At 48.7% G+C, this 14,392-nt stretch overlaps 1 protein-coding gene across 3 annotated transcripts in view; it reads right to left on the bottom strand.

Moving 5' to 3' along the window:
• The window catches only part of GSG1L (GSG1 like), a 204,815-nt gene that overhangs the window by 124,383 nt on the left and 66,040 nt on the right, over positions 1-14,392 (bottom strand). For all 3 annotated transcript variants that reach the window (XM_072753608.1, XM_072753606.1, XM_072753605.1), the window contains exon 2: positions 8,768-8,815. In XM_072753608.1, the coding sequence (XP_072609709.1) occupies positions 8,768-8,815 (48 nt within the window). The remainder of the gene's footprint in view (positions 1-8,767; positions 8,816-14,392) is intronic.

Here is a 14,392-nt window from a genome sequence, read left to right as displayed (position 1 = left end):
ATATTGTCTGGGAGTGGCAGGTGAGAGGGAACAATGGACGTGTCAACCACTGGGGCTGGTCTCCTGCCTCTTTGTGTTCATCTCGGTATCAGGCTCTCGTTTTGTCAGGCCCCAGACGGCAGGTATGTTCCCCGGAGCTTAGAAGCATGGAGCAGGTGTGATTGACGAGGTCTGGGGACAAAGGGAGGACTTTGCAGAGGCAGGACCTTTGGGCTGGCTTGTGTTGGATTGACAGTGAGCTCCCAAGGCAGACAGAGGGGAAAGACCCCCTGGGTTTAACACACGGGCACAGGATGCGCCGGCCACCCGGTGTGCTGGGGTGCACGCTGACCAGAGTGGGGCTCCGACGTCAGATCCCAGGCGGCTGTGAAAGTTGGGTGTCCTCTCCCTTTCCCCTGCCCAGCGTGTTCTGATCTACGCATGTTTCGGTTCTATGACATAAATCAATAAAATGCACTAAATAAATTAAGTGAGCAGCAGAATTGTAAATCGATTTCAAGCGCAGAACAGAGAGGTTGAGGAAACCAACAAGAGACTATTATAGAAACCGAAGTGAGAAATGACTCAGGCAGGACTCAGGATTGTGGCCATGGAGCCACCACATTGCTACACATCCCCGAAATATTAAACAAATGAAACCTACAAGCTTTGGAGATTGTTTCACAAAAGGCTGCCAGCTGGTGGCTGCCAGAAATCCCAGCTGGGAAACAGGGGCGGGGAGCGGGGGTGGCTAACACAGCTCAGCCCAGGGCGGGTCAGAGGAGACCACAGCCTCCCGAGTCAGATTCCAGGTTTCTTTTTTTTTTTTTTTTTTAGATTCCAGGTTTCTAAACCCAGATGGGCCACCCAGGGTCTACAACATGGTCCCTGTTCCATCCTTCCTTCATTCATTCATTCAACAGACCTTTACTAAATGCTTACTGTGTGCCAACCCCATCTGCCTGGGGCACAGGAGCCACCAGAAGGACCAGACCCAGTGCCTGTCCTCAGGGAGTGTCCAGTGTGATGGAGAAGATGATTCCAGTGCAGAGCAATGGGGTTCTAATAGGACCAGTCACCATGGGTACCTCTAGGTTCAGGCTGGCTTTTCAGACTAGGTCCTATCTGGGGCGCCTGGGTGGCCCAGTCAGTTGAGCATCTGACTCTTGATTTCGGCTCAGGTTGTGATCTCAGGGTCATGAGATGGAGCCCTGTGTTGGATGTGGAGCCTGCCTAGGGTTCTCTCTCTCCCTCTCCCTCTGTTCCACCCCCTTCCTTGCTCACTCTCTCTCTCTCTCAATAGAAGAAGAAGAAGAAGAAGAAGAAGAAGAAGAAGAAGAAGAAGAAGAAGAAGAAGAAAAGAAGAAGAAGAAGAGAAAGAAGAAGAAGAAGAGAAAGAAGAAGAAGAAGAAGAGGAGGAGGAGAGGAGAAGGAAGAGGAGGAGGAGGAAGAGGAGGAGGAGGAGAAGCAGAAGAGCAAGAGGAAGAAGAGGAGGAAGAAGGAGAAGAGGTCATGTCTTAGGTGGGTTTTGAAGGATAAATAGAAGTTTTCCAAGGCACACAAGGGATGGTAAAGGTAAGTAGGCAGAGGGAACAGCATATGCAAAGGCACAGAGGAATGAAGGATGATGGGGACCTTGAGGGAAGTGTACTTGAGTGGGAAGGCAGGGCTGGAGCCCAGGGTCAATGTCAGGGATGGTAGGAAGTGGGAAAAAAAGGCAGACTAGCTCCAGATGGATCACAAAGGGAGATGAACTCCATATTAAAATATCCTGGCATATATAAAGTTTGGGAGCCAGGGTAGGGGTTCAGGCAGGATCCCGATCCAATTGGATTTTCGCTTTAGGAGGATCATTTCGAATTCAGAAATGGGAAATTTTTGTTGCACTTTTTCTTAAAGTATCACATCCCGACAGCAAAAGTGCATCTACTGCAAGTATACAGCTTGATGAATTTTCATGAACGGAACACAGTCCACGTAACTAGCGGCCAGACCAAGAATCAGAACATCGCCAGCTGCCGGCGCCCTCTGCACACCCCCCTCCAGTCTTCATGGGCAACCACTGTCCTGACTTTTCACGGTGCAGACTCATTTTTGCCTGTTTTCCAGTTTTATATAAATGGAATCACATAGGATGTGTTCTCTTGAAGCTGCCTTCCTTTGCTCAGACTCGTGCTGCCGTGAGCAGCTGAAGACTGTTCTCCCCCCTTGCTGAATCGTATTCCACCGTGAGTGCTGATGGGCACCGAGGAAGAGCAGACAGGCGGTTATCGGTTGCTGCTTGATGACGACTGTGAATCACGGGAGGCTCAATTAGCTCATTCATTCATTCGCTCATTCATTTTTCATTCATTTACAGGAGAGCACAGGCAGCCCGTGAGGGAAAGCTCCAAACTGGGGTTTAGGAACTGGGGACATTCCACACATCACACCTTGGACCAATCCTTACCGAGGCAGCCTGTTAATGATGAAAAGGCAGGAAAACCCAGACATCTTCATGGACTCTCTGCAGAGATCTCGGGTGGCAAAATCTCATCCCTCCTGCCTCTTCCATTGCAGGGTGGATTCTTTATTGCTCGGCTGGAGCCCTGCCAGGATGTCTGCTAACCATTTCCTTAGCTTTCTCCCACACCTGTAGGGCAGAGACTTCTGCCTCATTCATATTTGTACCCCCAATTCCTCGCCCAGAGCCTGCCATGTAGTGGGTACTCAGGAAATATCGGTCAGATTGAAAGGCATGTGTGAAAATGACTGGCATGCAGAGGCTGCCTGGTTGGTGTTTGGCAAGAGAAACCATCCAAACATTAAAGTCCCTCATGGAGAAATAAGTAGGTCACTTTGGGAAGACAGTGACCAGGGGAGACCTTGACCAGCAAATCAGTGAGGCTCATGCACACATACACACACATATGCACACATACACCCCGGAAATCCAGGTGAGCCGATTCCAGCACAACCAGGTGCCAGCCGTCCTTGAGGCCTGTGGTCAGTGTATTTCTTGCCTCATTGATGTTGGATGTAGCCATGTGACTTTCTTTAGCCAATGGGATGACAACAGACGTGACGCAAGCAAAGGTCTAAAATGTGTTTGTGCAGTTAGCTACCTTATTACTTCTTTTTTTTTTTTTAAGATTTTATTTATTTATCTGAGAGAGAGAGAGAAAGCACAAGTGGGAGGAGGGGCAGAGGCAGAGAGACAAGCAGACAGGTGGGGAGCCCAGTGTGGAGCTCAAACCCAGGACCCCACGATCATGACCCAGGCTAAAGTCAGACACTTAACCAAAGGAGCCACCCAGGTGCCCTGCCATCTTGTATGTCTGTCCCCTCTACCTGGCCTCCAGAATGAACAAACGTGGAACAGACGTGAGTGAGCCCAGACTACATCCTGGGACCAACTCAATCCACAAACATGTGAGCAAAAAACAAAGGCTGAACACCCCTGAGCTCCGGGATGTCTTGTTACCCAGCGTTATGGTGGATGTTGCTGACTAGTACACTAGGTTTGAAGACTACCCACTGGCCATGGGAGGGGAATCTTGCCCCAGCATATAAGAGACTGAGATTTTGAGAGATAAGGGAAGAGGAAGACAAGGCAGTGTGAGACGCATTTCCTCTGCATTCTCAATATCAAGTTCACAACCTACAGACACTGCTGTTTGTCTGCATTTGCCCATTTCATCTTTATAAATTGCTCAGGCATCTTTAATTCACCGTCCTCCGCCGCCTCCCAGAGCCTGCTGGGCAGAACTTTGTTCAAGTCTTATTCTACTATTCTGTGAGTGCAACTCCAGAGTGGAGCTGGGCCCCCGAGGCCCAGAGGTAAATAAGAAACCACGGCTATCCTCAGAGGGCCCCGGCCCTGTGAAGGAGAAAGATGTGCATACAAGTGACTGTCATCTACTATGACACTGAAGTCCTGAGGTACAGTGAAGGCACAATCTGAGCATCCATCTATAGGACTGCCTATGTAAACAGTTCCTACATGAGTACGTGATGGAAATTTATATAATTGTTCCAAAAGATGAGGATGGTTTTATGTATTGATATGAAAAGCAATTTATGATTTTATATGTGTGTGTGTGTGTGTGTGTGTGCCTATCTATCTATCTATCATCTTCAAGGGCTAATAACCAAACCATTATTAGAGAATATCTAGCGCGTGGGTTCATAAGAGATTTTCATTCCTCATTTTTGTATTTAAAGATTGTTACAATTTTTATAAGGAGAGTGCATACTATTAAAATCCATGTTCATTTTTCTCCCATTCAATGGGTGTTGGGGAGCGGTTACAGAGCCAGGCTTTGCTCCTGGGCACCAGAGACATAGTGAGTCACAAAGGAGACAAAATCCCTGCCCTCGTGGAGCTGACACTCTGTCAGGTAAGCACTGAATACGCTGTAGGCAGTAATAAGTGACATGCAGGGGTGGAAATGGACTTGGCAGGAAACAGGGCTGTGATAAGAGGATGCTCAAGGAAGGCTTCCCTGTGGCTGTGACATTCGAACAGAAGCCTGCATGATGAGGAGGGACCAGCTGTGCAGAGAGCTGAGAGAACAGTTCTGGAAGCAGGGAACAACAAGTGCAAAGGTCCTGAGGCACACACGTGTTTGGCTGACTCAAGGAACATGAAGGATCTGGGGGAGCTGGGAGTGTGGAGTGTGGTGAAGGAGGGGAGGGAAATTGCAAGAGATGAGATCCAGAAGTTCAGGGCCAGATCCCACAGACCTCACAGGCTGGGTGGGGTGAGCACGTTTGCTTTTTCTCTGAGCCAGTTGGAAGCCAAGGGAGGACTTTAAACAGGGATTCACATGAGATGACTTATGCTTTAAAAAGATCATTCTGGCACAAGTGAATCAAGGGGGCAAGAACTGAAGGAGGTAAGCAGTTAAGAGATTGTGGCAGGAATCCAGATGAAAAATGGATGTGGCTTAGGCTAGTATAAAACAAAAAGATATTTCCCATGTGAAGCACAAAACTACAATGGTCAGGCACAAACTAAGAAAAATGCGTGCCATGGTAAAAAGACAGATCACAGACAAATATTTTTCCAGGGGACAGGGTCGGGAAGCAAGGGGCAAGAGGATATTGGAAAAAATGGCAAAGAGGGAGTGCCGTTCGTGAAGGGTCTTGAAGCAAGACTGTGGTTTGCCAGGCGGAAGGTCAGGAAAAGAAGGGGAACACTAGTCTAAGAACACCCTAAGTTCAGCTCAGAGGTCTTGGTGAAGGAGAAGGGGAAGTATAGCCCAGCACACATCCTCACACGTGCATACACACACGTGCATGCACATCCAGGGCTCTATGCACACACACACATGTGCATTCACACATCCATGCATCTATGCACATGCGCACATGTGCACACACATCCATGCATCTTTGCACATGCACACACACATCCGTGCATGCTTGCACAGACACACACCGTGGATCTCTGCATATGCAAACACACCCATGCACAAACACATACCCATGCATCTATGCACATGTACACACTTTGACCTGTGCACCCATGTACAGGGCCCCACACTCACCAGCATGTAAGCATAAACACTAGACACACGTGCACACATTCTCACAGCAGTACCTGCTCAGACATACACACACTGACTCCTGACCACACACTACACATACCACACACACACAAACACTCACTCATTCACAGTGTCTTGGAGGCCTACTTTTTCAGCAGAAGAACCAGGCATTTACAAGCCAAACTGCTCAGGTTCAAACTCCAGGGTCCTAACTGTATGACCTCAGGCAAGTCAATTCACTCTTTGCCTCAGTTTCCTCACCTGTAAAATGAGGATTAAAATAACCCGATGGATGTAAAGCTCTCAGAACAGCACCTGGCACACAATAAGCACTGCATAAAAGGCAGTTAGTGTGAGTGCCATGATTATTACCATATCTGGCAGATCAGAAGGTAAGTCACAGAGGGAGTGGGCGCAGGGACAGGAATGCAGGAGAAGAGTGTGCGTTGGGAGAGAACACACGTGGGCTCAAACACCAGCCCCAGATTCTCGGTGTGGCCTTGAACCACTCACTCCATCTCTGCAGCTCAGGGTTCTCATCTGTGAAATGGACAGCCATGGTGAGAGGTGCGCAGAGGGATGGTCCCATGAGCCCACCTGCCCGCAGGCATCTAGGGAGGGCCAGGCGGGGGGTGCTTGGGGAGAGGCCGTGGAGCTGCACGACAAACCCCACCGATCCCAGGGACAGCTGAAGTGCTCGGCAGGCAGCGAGTACGTGAAAATCGTCCTGCCACTTGGCGGCAAAGCCAGCCCACTCAGCCTTCTTATAAACATTTTTATATACACAGCCAGAAGGTCCTTGGCGGGGCGACCAAGCCCTGAAAGAAAAATCACGAGGCCAGTAAAACACAAAGATACAATCTTTCTGGGGCCCTCAGGCCTCATAAGAGAAGCAGGCATAAAGGTCAAATGCCTCGATGAGGTATGTGGACACACATGGACACACTCCACACACGCTCACACGTGCACACACACACATACGCGTGCTCACCCAGGCACACAAGAGGAGGCACACTCACACAGGCACGCACGTGTACACACAGGAGATCCACGCACACCTACTCACGGGAGCACCTGCTCGGGCATGTGCACACTCACCCTCAACCCACTGTACACACACATTGACATGTGCACACAGGAGCCATGCCTCCTGGATGCCAGATGTGAGGCACAGGTGGCCCTGCAGCTCCATGGCCTTGGGGGTTACTGGCGTTGGCCGAACACTGGCAAGGGGCCGCCTCCAGGTACAGGCTTGTAAGACGCAGGTTGACGAAGGGGTCTGAAGCATGGGCTCTGCCCTGCATGAGAAGTGACATGCGGGTTGGCTTCAAGTCTGTAAGGCTCAGATTCTGCATCTGGCAGTGGAGTGACTTTGTCAGCCGCTCCTCACAAAGTTGTGGGGGGCTTCTCAGTTAATGCAGCGCCTGGCACATGGGGACTGCCCAGTGCATATCCACCATGTAGGCTTTTTTTTTTTTGAGATTTCATTTATTTATTCATGAGAGACACACAGAGAGAGGCAGAGACACAGGCAGAGGGAGAAGCAGGCTCCATGCAGGGAGCCCGACATGGGACTCAATCCTGGGACCCCAGGATCATGCCCTGGGCTGAAGGCAGATGCTCAACCGCTGAGCCACCTGGGTGTCCCTCCACCATCTAGGTATTAGCAGCAGTATTCCTAAGGCTTCTTGACCTCAGTTTGGAAGCTGGGGCCCAGCTGCTCAGCTTGAAACTTCAGGGTGGCCTCCTGTGATAGCCAAGCAGGGCACGGTCGCTGGGAAGCCAGGTGAGGAGGTAGTGCCCCACTACTGCCGAAAGCCTGCTGTGGGGGGAGGTGGCTGGGCCTCTTCTTGGGTCTGAGGGCCCCCAACTCACAAGCTGCCACTCGCCTGGAGCTCTCCAAGGGGACAGTGTCCGAGAGACCGAAACATCACTAGCCTCTGTGACACATGGCCCCCTTGTCAGTACCCCTTTTGCCAACATCCAGCCTTCAGGTCCCTGACCCTCCAGACACTGCAGGGCAGCCACAAGCCCAACCCCACCAGCAGGGGACGTGAGTTGCCCCAACCCCTGGACTAAAGCATTTCTCTTGAGTCAGGCACAATGAAATCCCCCCTGTTGGGGCAGTATCTAAGACTGGACTGCTGCCTCAGTTTCCCCACCCCGAGGCCCAGAACCAGAGCCCTCTCCTAATTTCCAGGCTGTTTGAAGACATCAGCACCCCTGCTCTCCTTGCACATCCTCCTCGATGGCAGGGGGGAAGCAGGTTGAGGAGGCAGCCATGCCCTCATGTTGCTTTGGCAGCACATCCTCCAGAATCTGCTCTCTCGCTCTCCCTTAATAATAAAACCCCAGCCTTAGCTGAGCACGTTGCCAGGTTGCCAGGATAACAATCTCATTTCCCAGCCTCCCTGTAGCTGAGTCTGGCCCTGGGATCAAATTCTGGCCGAGGCGACATGAGCAGGTACTGTGGGCAACTTCTAGAAACCTTGGAGTTGACACACAAGCTTGACCCTTTCTCCTTTGCCCCCCGTAAGCTGCTGCCTGGAAGGCAGGTGTGACAGCTGGAGCTCCAGCTGCCATCTTAGATTATGAAGACAAAAGCACAGAGATGATGGAGAAGGTCATCAAGGTCTGGATCCTGAGAACTTCATGGAGCAGAGCCACCTGGACTGCCTACTTTCAAACTCTTATAGAAGCAATGCACATTTCTCCTCTGAAGTCGGCTACTTTGGACCACCATTCCCTACAGCTAAAGCTAATCCTACAGCCGTGCTCACCCTACACGCGAGCTGCGGCCAGCCCCTGACCATTCTACTCTGAGTGTGGCTGAGGGTCAGGATCTCTGCTCTTGGGCCCCGTGCACAGGGAGTGACAGACACAGGACAGCCGGTTTCCCGCCCCTGAGGTCAAATCCTGCAGTTGGATGCAGTGCCCCCAACACTGGTCTAGCCTCACTCCGACATCCACACACCCATCCCACCTCCCCGCCAATCCTGGTGTGGACTGGAACATGGAAGCATTATGACTCTCGGGACTGTCCCACTTAGGGGAACGACAGGATGGGCCTCCACCTGCCTTTCTCCCCGTCCCAACTGCTCGAGAAACTTGAAGCTTTGCAGGATTATGGGTCTCTGGGGAGCCGTCACCCAGTGGTGCTGCTGGAGAAACCCTCACGGGGCTGCGGGAAGCCACCTGGGCAGGAAGTGTCTCTGAAGGGCGCTGGGCTTGCACACCTGAGCGGGGGCCACACTTACCCTTCTCCGATGCTGGGGCCAGGTCAATGAAACTGCGACATTTTTCACCTTCAAAAAGAAAAGAAGGGTTTCAGAATGTGAGAGGAAGTGATAGCTTCAGGCACCCCTCCCCTTTGCTGAGCCTTGTCACGGACAGGACGTGGGGCCGGAGTATCTCTATCCCTTATTCCCGGAAAGCCAATGTCCCCAAGGAAACTGTGGGCAGCGAATCTGCAAACTCAGCCAAACAGCACCAGGGATGTCACCTCCGCTCTCACCTCCGATCCAACCTGCCCAACCATGTGGCTCACACTTGATCCAAGCCCTTGGGCCCCTTCCATAGCCCTCACCCCGTCCAGACCCAGCAGGATGAGGACAGCCCCTCGCTAGGCTCCCCAGGGGCCTCCACACTGCCGCTGCCGCCCGGGAGATGCTTTCAGGACACACAGCTCTGATCACGTCACACACGCACACAGGCACATATACTTCCACTCAAACCCTCTGATGACTCCCTGAAGAATGATGCCCCAAGTTTCTTCACGGAGACCCCCCTGCACTCAGCCCTGACACTCCTCATGCCCCCTCCACCACGAGGCCTCACCCGTGCTGTTCCCCCTGCTGGGGACACGCTTCCCCTCCCATGAGCTCTCACGGCCCCCTGGCCCTCTCCGACACAGTCATCTTATGGTTCCACTCTTCGTATGATTCTTAGGTGGATGACCCACAGGTTGTGAGTGCCATGAGGGTGTGCATCCCCAGCTCAGGAAGTGGCAACTCCATCCTCCCTCATGCTCAGGCCAAAACCTTGGCATCAACCTTGATTTCTCCCTTTGGCTCACACCTCTACATCTGATCTGTGGCTCTGGCGTGGCGGTGCATCTAGAATCCGATCACCTCTCACCCCCTCCGTTGCTCCAGCCACCATCTCCACTTAGATGATGGTGGTAGCCTCTGCCTGGGTCTCCCTGTTACTGCCCTTCTCCATACAGTGGCCAGCGGATCCTGTTATAATCTAGGATGGATTATTATGTCCTTCTCTGTTCAGAACGCAGAATGAGAACCCAAGTCCTCCTCGTGGCCCACAGGGTCATCACTCCCTAACCTCATCTCCTACCATTTTCCCCTTCACTCACCTGGCTCTGTCCACACTGATCTCCTTCCCGATCCTTAAATGTGCCAGGTATACCTCTGCATCAGGGCCTTTGCACATACTGCTACTTCTACCTGGAGCATTTTTCCCTCAGATAGTTGAATGGTTTACCCTTCCTCCTTTTTATCACCTTCCTCAAATGTTACGATCTCAGGGGGACCTTCCCCAGCCAATTTTTAATATTCCAAAGGTCCCTGCCCTGACTGCCCAAGCTGTCTTCCTGCTGGACCCCTACCACCTAAAACAGGGTCTGGTACATATGAAGGCATAATACATATTTGCTGAAGGAGCATATGAATGAATAAACCAGAGTGACTGGACAAAGAGATGAGCAAATGAATGAATGAATGTCTTACACTCAAACTTTCAATCTTTAAGAAACTCTAAGTCTGTCTCTCCCAGGCCTCCTTGACGCTGGGCACCATGCTGACCAGGACACAGTGATGAGCAAGACAGCCCGGCCTCCAGGCCCTCTGTCACAAAGGTAGCACACACAGCAACCTGCCAGAGGGACAACGTTGCCCACAAATCCAGATGAGAACCAGAAGAGCTGGCCATGCCGGGCTCACAGCCCACAGAGCAACAATCAGATGGGCCAGATGCTGCCCCCTTCAGATGGAGGACAGGCCCTGGAGTCTGCCACAGTCCCCGCCGCTCCCCGCTGTTTTCCCTCTAGCCTCCCCTGAAGCCACCCAGCCACTCCCTGGGACACTAGGTCGGAAGACCCTTAGGGTCAGCTTGCAACCCCTGGCTTAAGGATTTTACTGCTAATCCCAGCAAGGATATAGATTTCATGTCAAAATGGAACCAATGTGAGTTGGGCGGGGGGTGGAAAGGATCTGGAAGCTTTCAGCATTCTCAATTCATGTGTCTGCTTGAAGTTTCCTAAGTTCTTCTCTACGAAGCTCCCTAGAAGCCCCCTTGGGATCCTGAATGTCCTTCCAGCCCCATACAAATGCAAATCAGACAAGAGGAATGTTGGCAGATGAGGCTGAGAAGGAAGGCAAGGGCCAGATCACAAAGGGTCTTGAGTGCCAAACTAAGGAGTAGACTCCTGTCTTGTTTACATCATCCCTTCCAAAGAATCATGAGGCCACAGGTGGCTGGATGGTGCTCCTGTGGCTTCCTCCCCGGGCTCTATGCTGAGACACAGGACCCTCACCTCCCTTCATGGATCAAGAAAACAAGGCCCAGGGCTACTGCGTGACCACCTGGTACCACACAGCAAGTCAGAGGTACCAAGATTAGAACCCACTGAAAGAGATGTTTGCTGACAGCCAAGAACTGGAAAGCAGGATAAAAAAAATAAGAATCAGTAGTATGCTAGAATGGATATATTTGAATGAATTGTTTCTAAGTTTCTTTACTGTTATATTGTTTTCTCAAAATCTGGAGAGAGAAAACATTAATGGTCAAATTCAGACCAACACCCAGGGCCATGTTCAGACCTTGTGGATCCTAGGCACTTTGACCTATTGGGGTCCTTCCTAAATTAAAAAAAAATTTTTTTTTATGATAGTCACAGAGAGAGAGAGAGAGAGGCAGAGACACAGGCAGAGGGAGAAGCAGGCTCCATGCACCGGGAGCCCGATGTGGGATTCGATCCCGGGTCTCCAGGATCGCGCCCTGGGCCAAAGGCAGGCGCCAAGCCGCTGCGCCACCCAGGGATCCCCTAAAAAAAATTTTTGAATTAAAAATTACATTTTACAATTGCTTTGGCTAAAAACAAATATATTAACACTACATATTAAGATTTCTCTTCACCTAAAAGCTTATCTTTTTCTTCCAATTTTTAAAAATATTTTATTTATTTATTCATGAGAGACACAGGGAGAGAGGCAGAGACAAGGCAGAGGGAGAAGCAGGCTCTCTGCAGGGAGCCTGATGTGGGACTCGATCCCAGGACCCTGGCATCATGCCCTGAGCTGAAGGCAAGCGCTCAACCACTGAGCCACCCAGGTGCCCATTTTTTTTTTTTTTCTGATTTTAAAAGAAATTAAAACTTGTGTATACATCCATGAAAGCATCGTGAGTCCTTGGCTCTGTGCCGCTGGATGAGAGGGAGAAGCGGCCCTACAGCTTCGGGTCTCCCAGCTCCCCCATTATTGTCTTCCCACCACCACTGGGCTCCTGATGATAGGTAAAGTTGATGTGCTAAGCATTTTGCCTTCTCTTCTTCAACAGTTTTGCTGAGATATGATTCACATGCCATACGATTCACCAACGTAAAGCTGACAGTTTAAAGGTTTATTGTGTATTCTTAGTATATTCACAAGACTGCGTGACCATCACCACAATCAATTTTAGAACGCATTCGTTACCCCCCAGAAAGAAACGCCATACCTATTACCAGTTAGCCCCATTTCCCCCAATCCTCCCAGCACTGGGTAACCCCTGATCTATTTTCCTTCTCTATAGATTTGCCTATTCTGGTTATTTCACACAAATGCAATCATACAATACGTGATCCTTTGTGTCTGGCTTCTTTCCCTTAGCATAATGTTTTCAAGGTTCATCTATGTTGTGGCATGAATCAGTACTTTGTTCCTTTTTTAAGGCTGAATAATGTTTCATGGTATGGCTACATCACATTATGTTTATCTTCATCAATTAATGGATTTCGGGTTTGTTGCCACTTTTTTGGCTATTGATGAACTTTCATGTAACAAGATTTTGTGGGGACAAGTTTTCATTTCTCTTAAGTCTATACCTAGGAGTGGAAATGCTGGGTCATGTGGAAGTTCTTTTGACCCTTATTGGGAACTATGAGACTCTTTTCCAAAGTAGACATGGTGTTTTACATTCCCACTAGCTATGTGTCTATATATAAGGGTTCCAATTTCTCCACATCTTTGTCACCACTTGTTATTGTATCTTTTTTGTATATATCATAGGCATCCTTCCAGGTGGGAAGTGGTACCTCAGTGCAGTTTTGATTTGTACATCCCCAGTGACTAGTAATGTTAAGCATCTTTCCATGTGCTTCTTGGCCATTTGCATGTCATCTTTGGAGAAATTCAGATCCTTTGCCCATTTTTAATTGGATTATTTTGTCATTTTATTATTGAGTTCTAAGAGTGCTTTATATATTCTGCATACATATACCTTATCAGATATCCAACTTGCAAAAATTTTGTCCCATTCTGTGAATAGTCTTTCCGCTCTCTTGATGGTGTCCTTTGAAGCACAAGAGTTTTAAATTTCGATGAAGCCCAATTTATCTATTTCTCTTTTGTTGCTTTTCCTTTTGTGTCATAGCTCAGAAGGCTTTGCCTGACTCAACATCATGAAGATTTAGTCTTATTCTTTTATCATGTTAACTCTTACCTTTAGGTTTATCATCTATTTGATGTTGACTTATGTGCATGGTGTACAAAAAGTGTCCAACTCTATTCTTTTGCACGTGGATATCCAGTTGTCTCAACCCATTTGTTGAAAGGCTATTCTTTTCCCCGTTGTATTGTCTTGGCACCCTTGTCAAAAAATAACTGACTATAAATGGGAGGGTTTATTATATTCTCTCAGTTCTATTCCATTGATCTATCTATATATCTATCCTTATACTGGTACTACACTGTTTTTGATTTGAAATTGAATGAGTCCTCCAACTTTGTGTTTCATTTTTAAGATGATTTTGGCTAATATGGGTCCTTTGAATTTCCATATAAATTTTATTTTTTTAAAGATTTACTTATTTATTGGTGGGGCAGAGGCAGAGGGAGACAGAGAGAAAACGTCCAGCAGACTCCTTGCTGAGTGCAGAGTCCAATGTGGGGCTCAATCCCATGACCCTGAGATCATGGCCTGAGCTGAAATCAAAAGAGTCAGACACTTAACTGATTGAGCCACCCAGGCACCCCTCCATATGGATTTTAGAATCAACTTGTCAATTTCTGGGGGGGGGGGGGGGGGGGCGGGGATGCCAGTTGGACTTTTTTTTTTTTTTTAAGATTTTTATTTCTTGATAATCTCTATACCCAACATGGGCTTGAATTTACAACCCAGAGATCGAGTCATGTACTCTACTAATTGAGCCAGCCAGGCACCTCAACGTTAGAATTTTAATAGGGATTGCACTGAGTCTGTAGATCAATTTAGGGGAATATTGCCGCCTTAATAATATTAAGTCTTCCAGTCCATGAACATGGAATGTCTGTCCATTTATTTAGATCTTCTTTAATTTCTTCTAATAATGTTCTGTAGTTTATGGAATATAAATAAGTCTTGCACTTCTTTTGTTAGATTTATTCCTAAGAATTTTATTCTTTTCGGTTATTGTACATAGAATTGTTTTCTTAATTTCATTTTCAGTTTGTTCATTGCTAGGGTATAAAAATATGATTATTTTTGTATACTGACCTTGTGCTCTGCAATCTTGCTAAATTCGCTTATAATTTCTAATAGTTTTCAGTAGATTCTCAGATTTACTATATACAAAATCATGCCATCCACAAATAGAGGTAGTTTTACTTTTTCCTTTCCAATCTTGATGCCTT

Source organism: Vulpes vulpes, chromosome 3, assembly GCF_048418805.1.
Source record: "Vulpes vulpes isolate BD-2025 chromosome 3, VulVul3, whole genome shotgun sequence".
Taxonomy (NCBI): Eukaryota; Metazoa; Chordata; class Mammalia; order Carnivora; family Canidae; genus Vulpes; species Vulpes vulpes.
The sequence above is the reverse complement of the archived record's forward strand: the minus strand, read 5'-3'. Positions and strand labels throughout refer to the sequence as shown.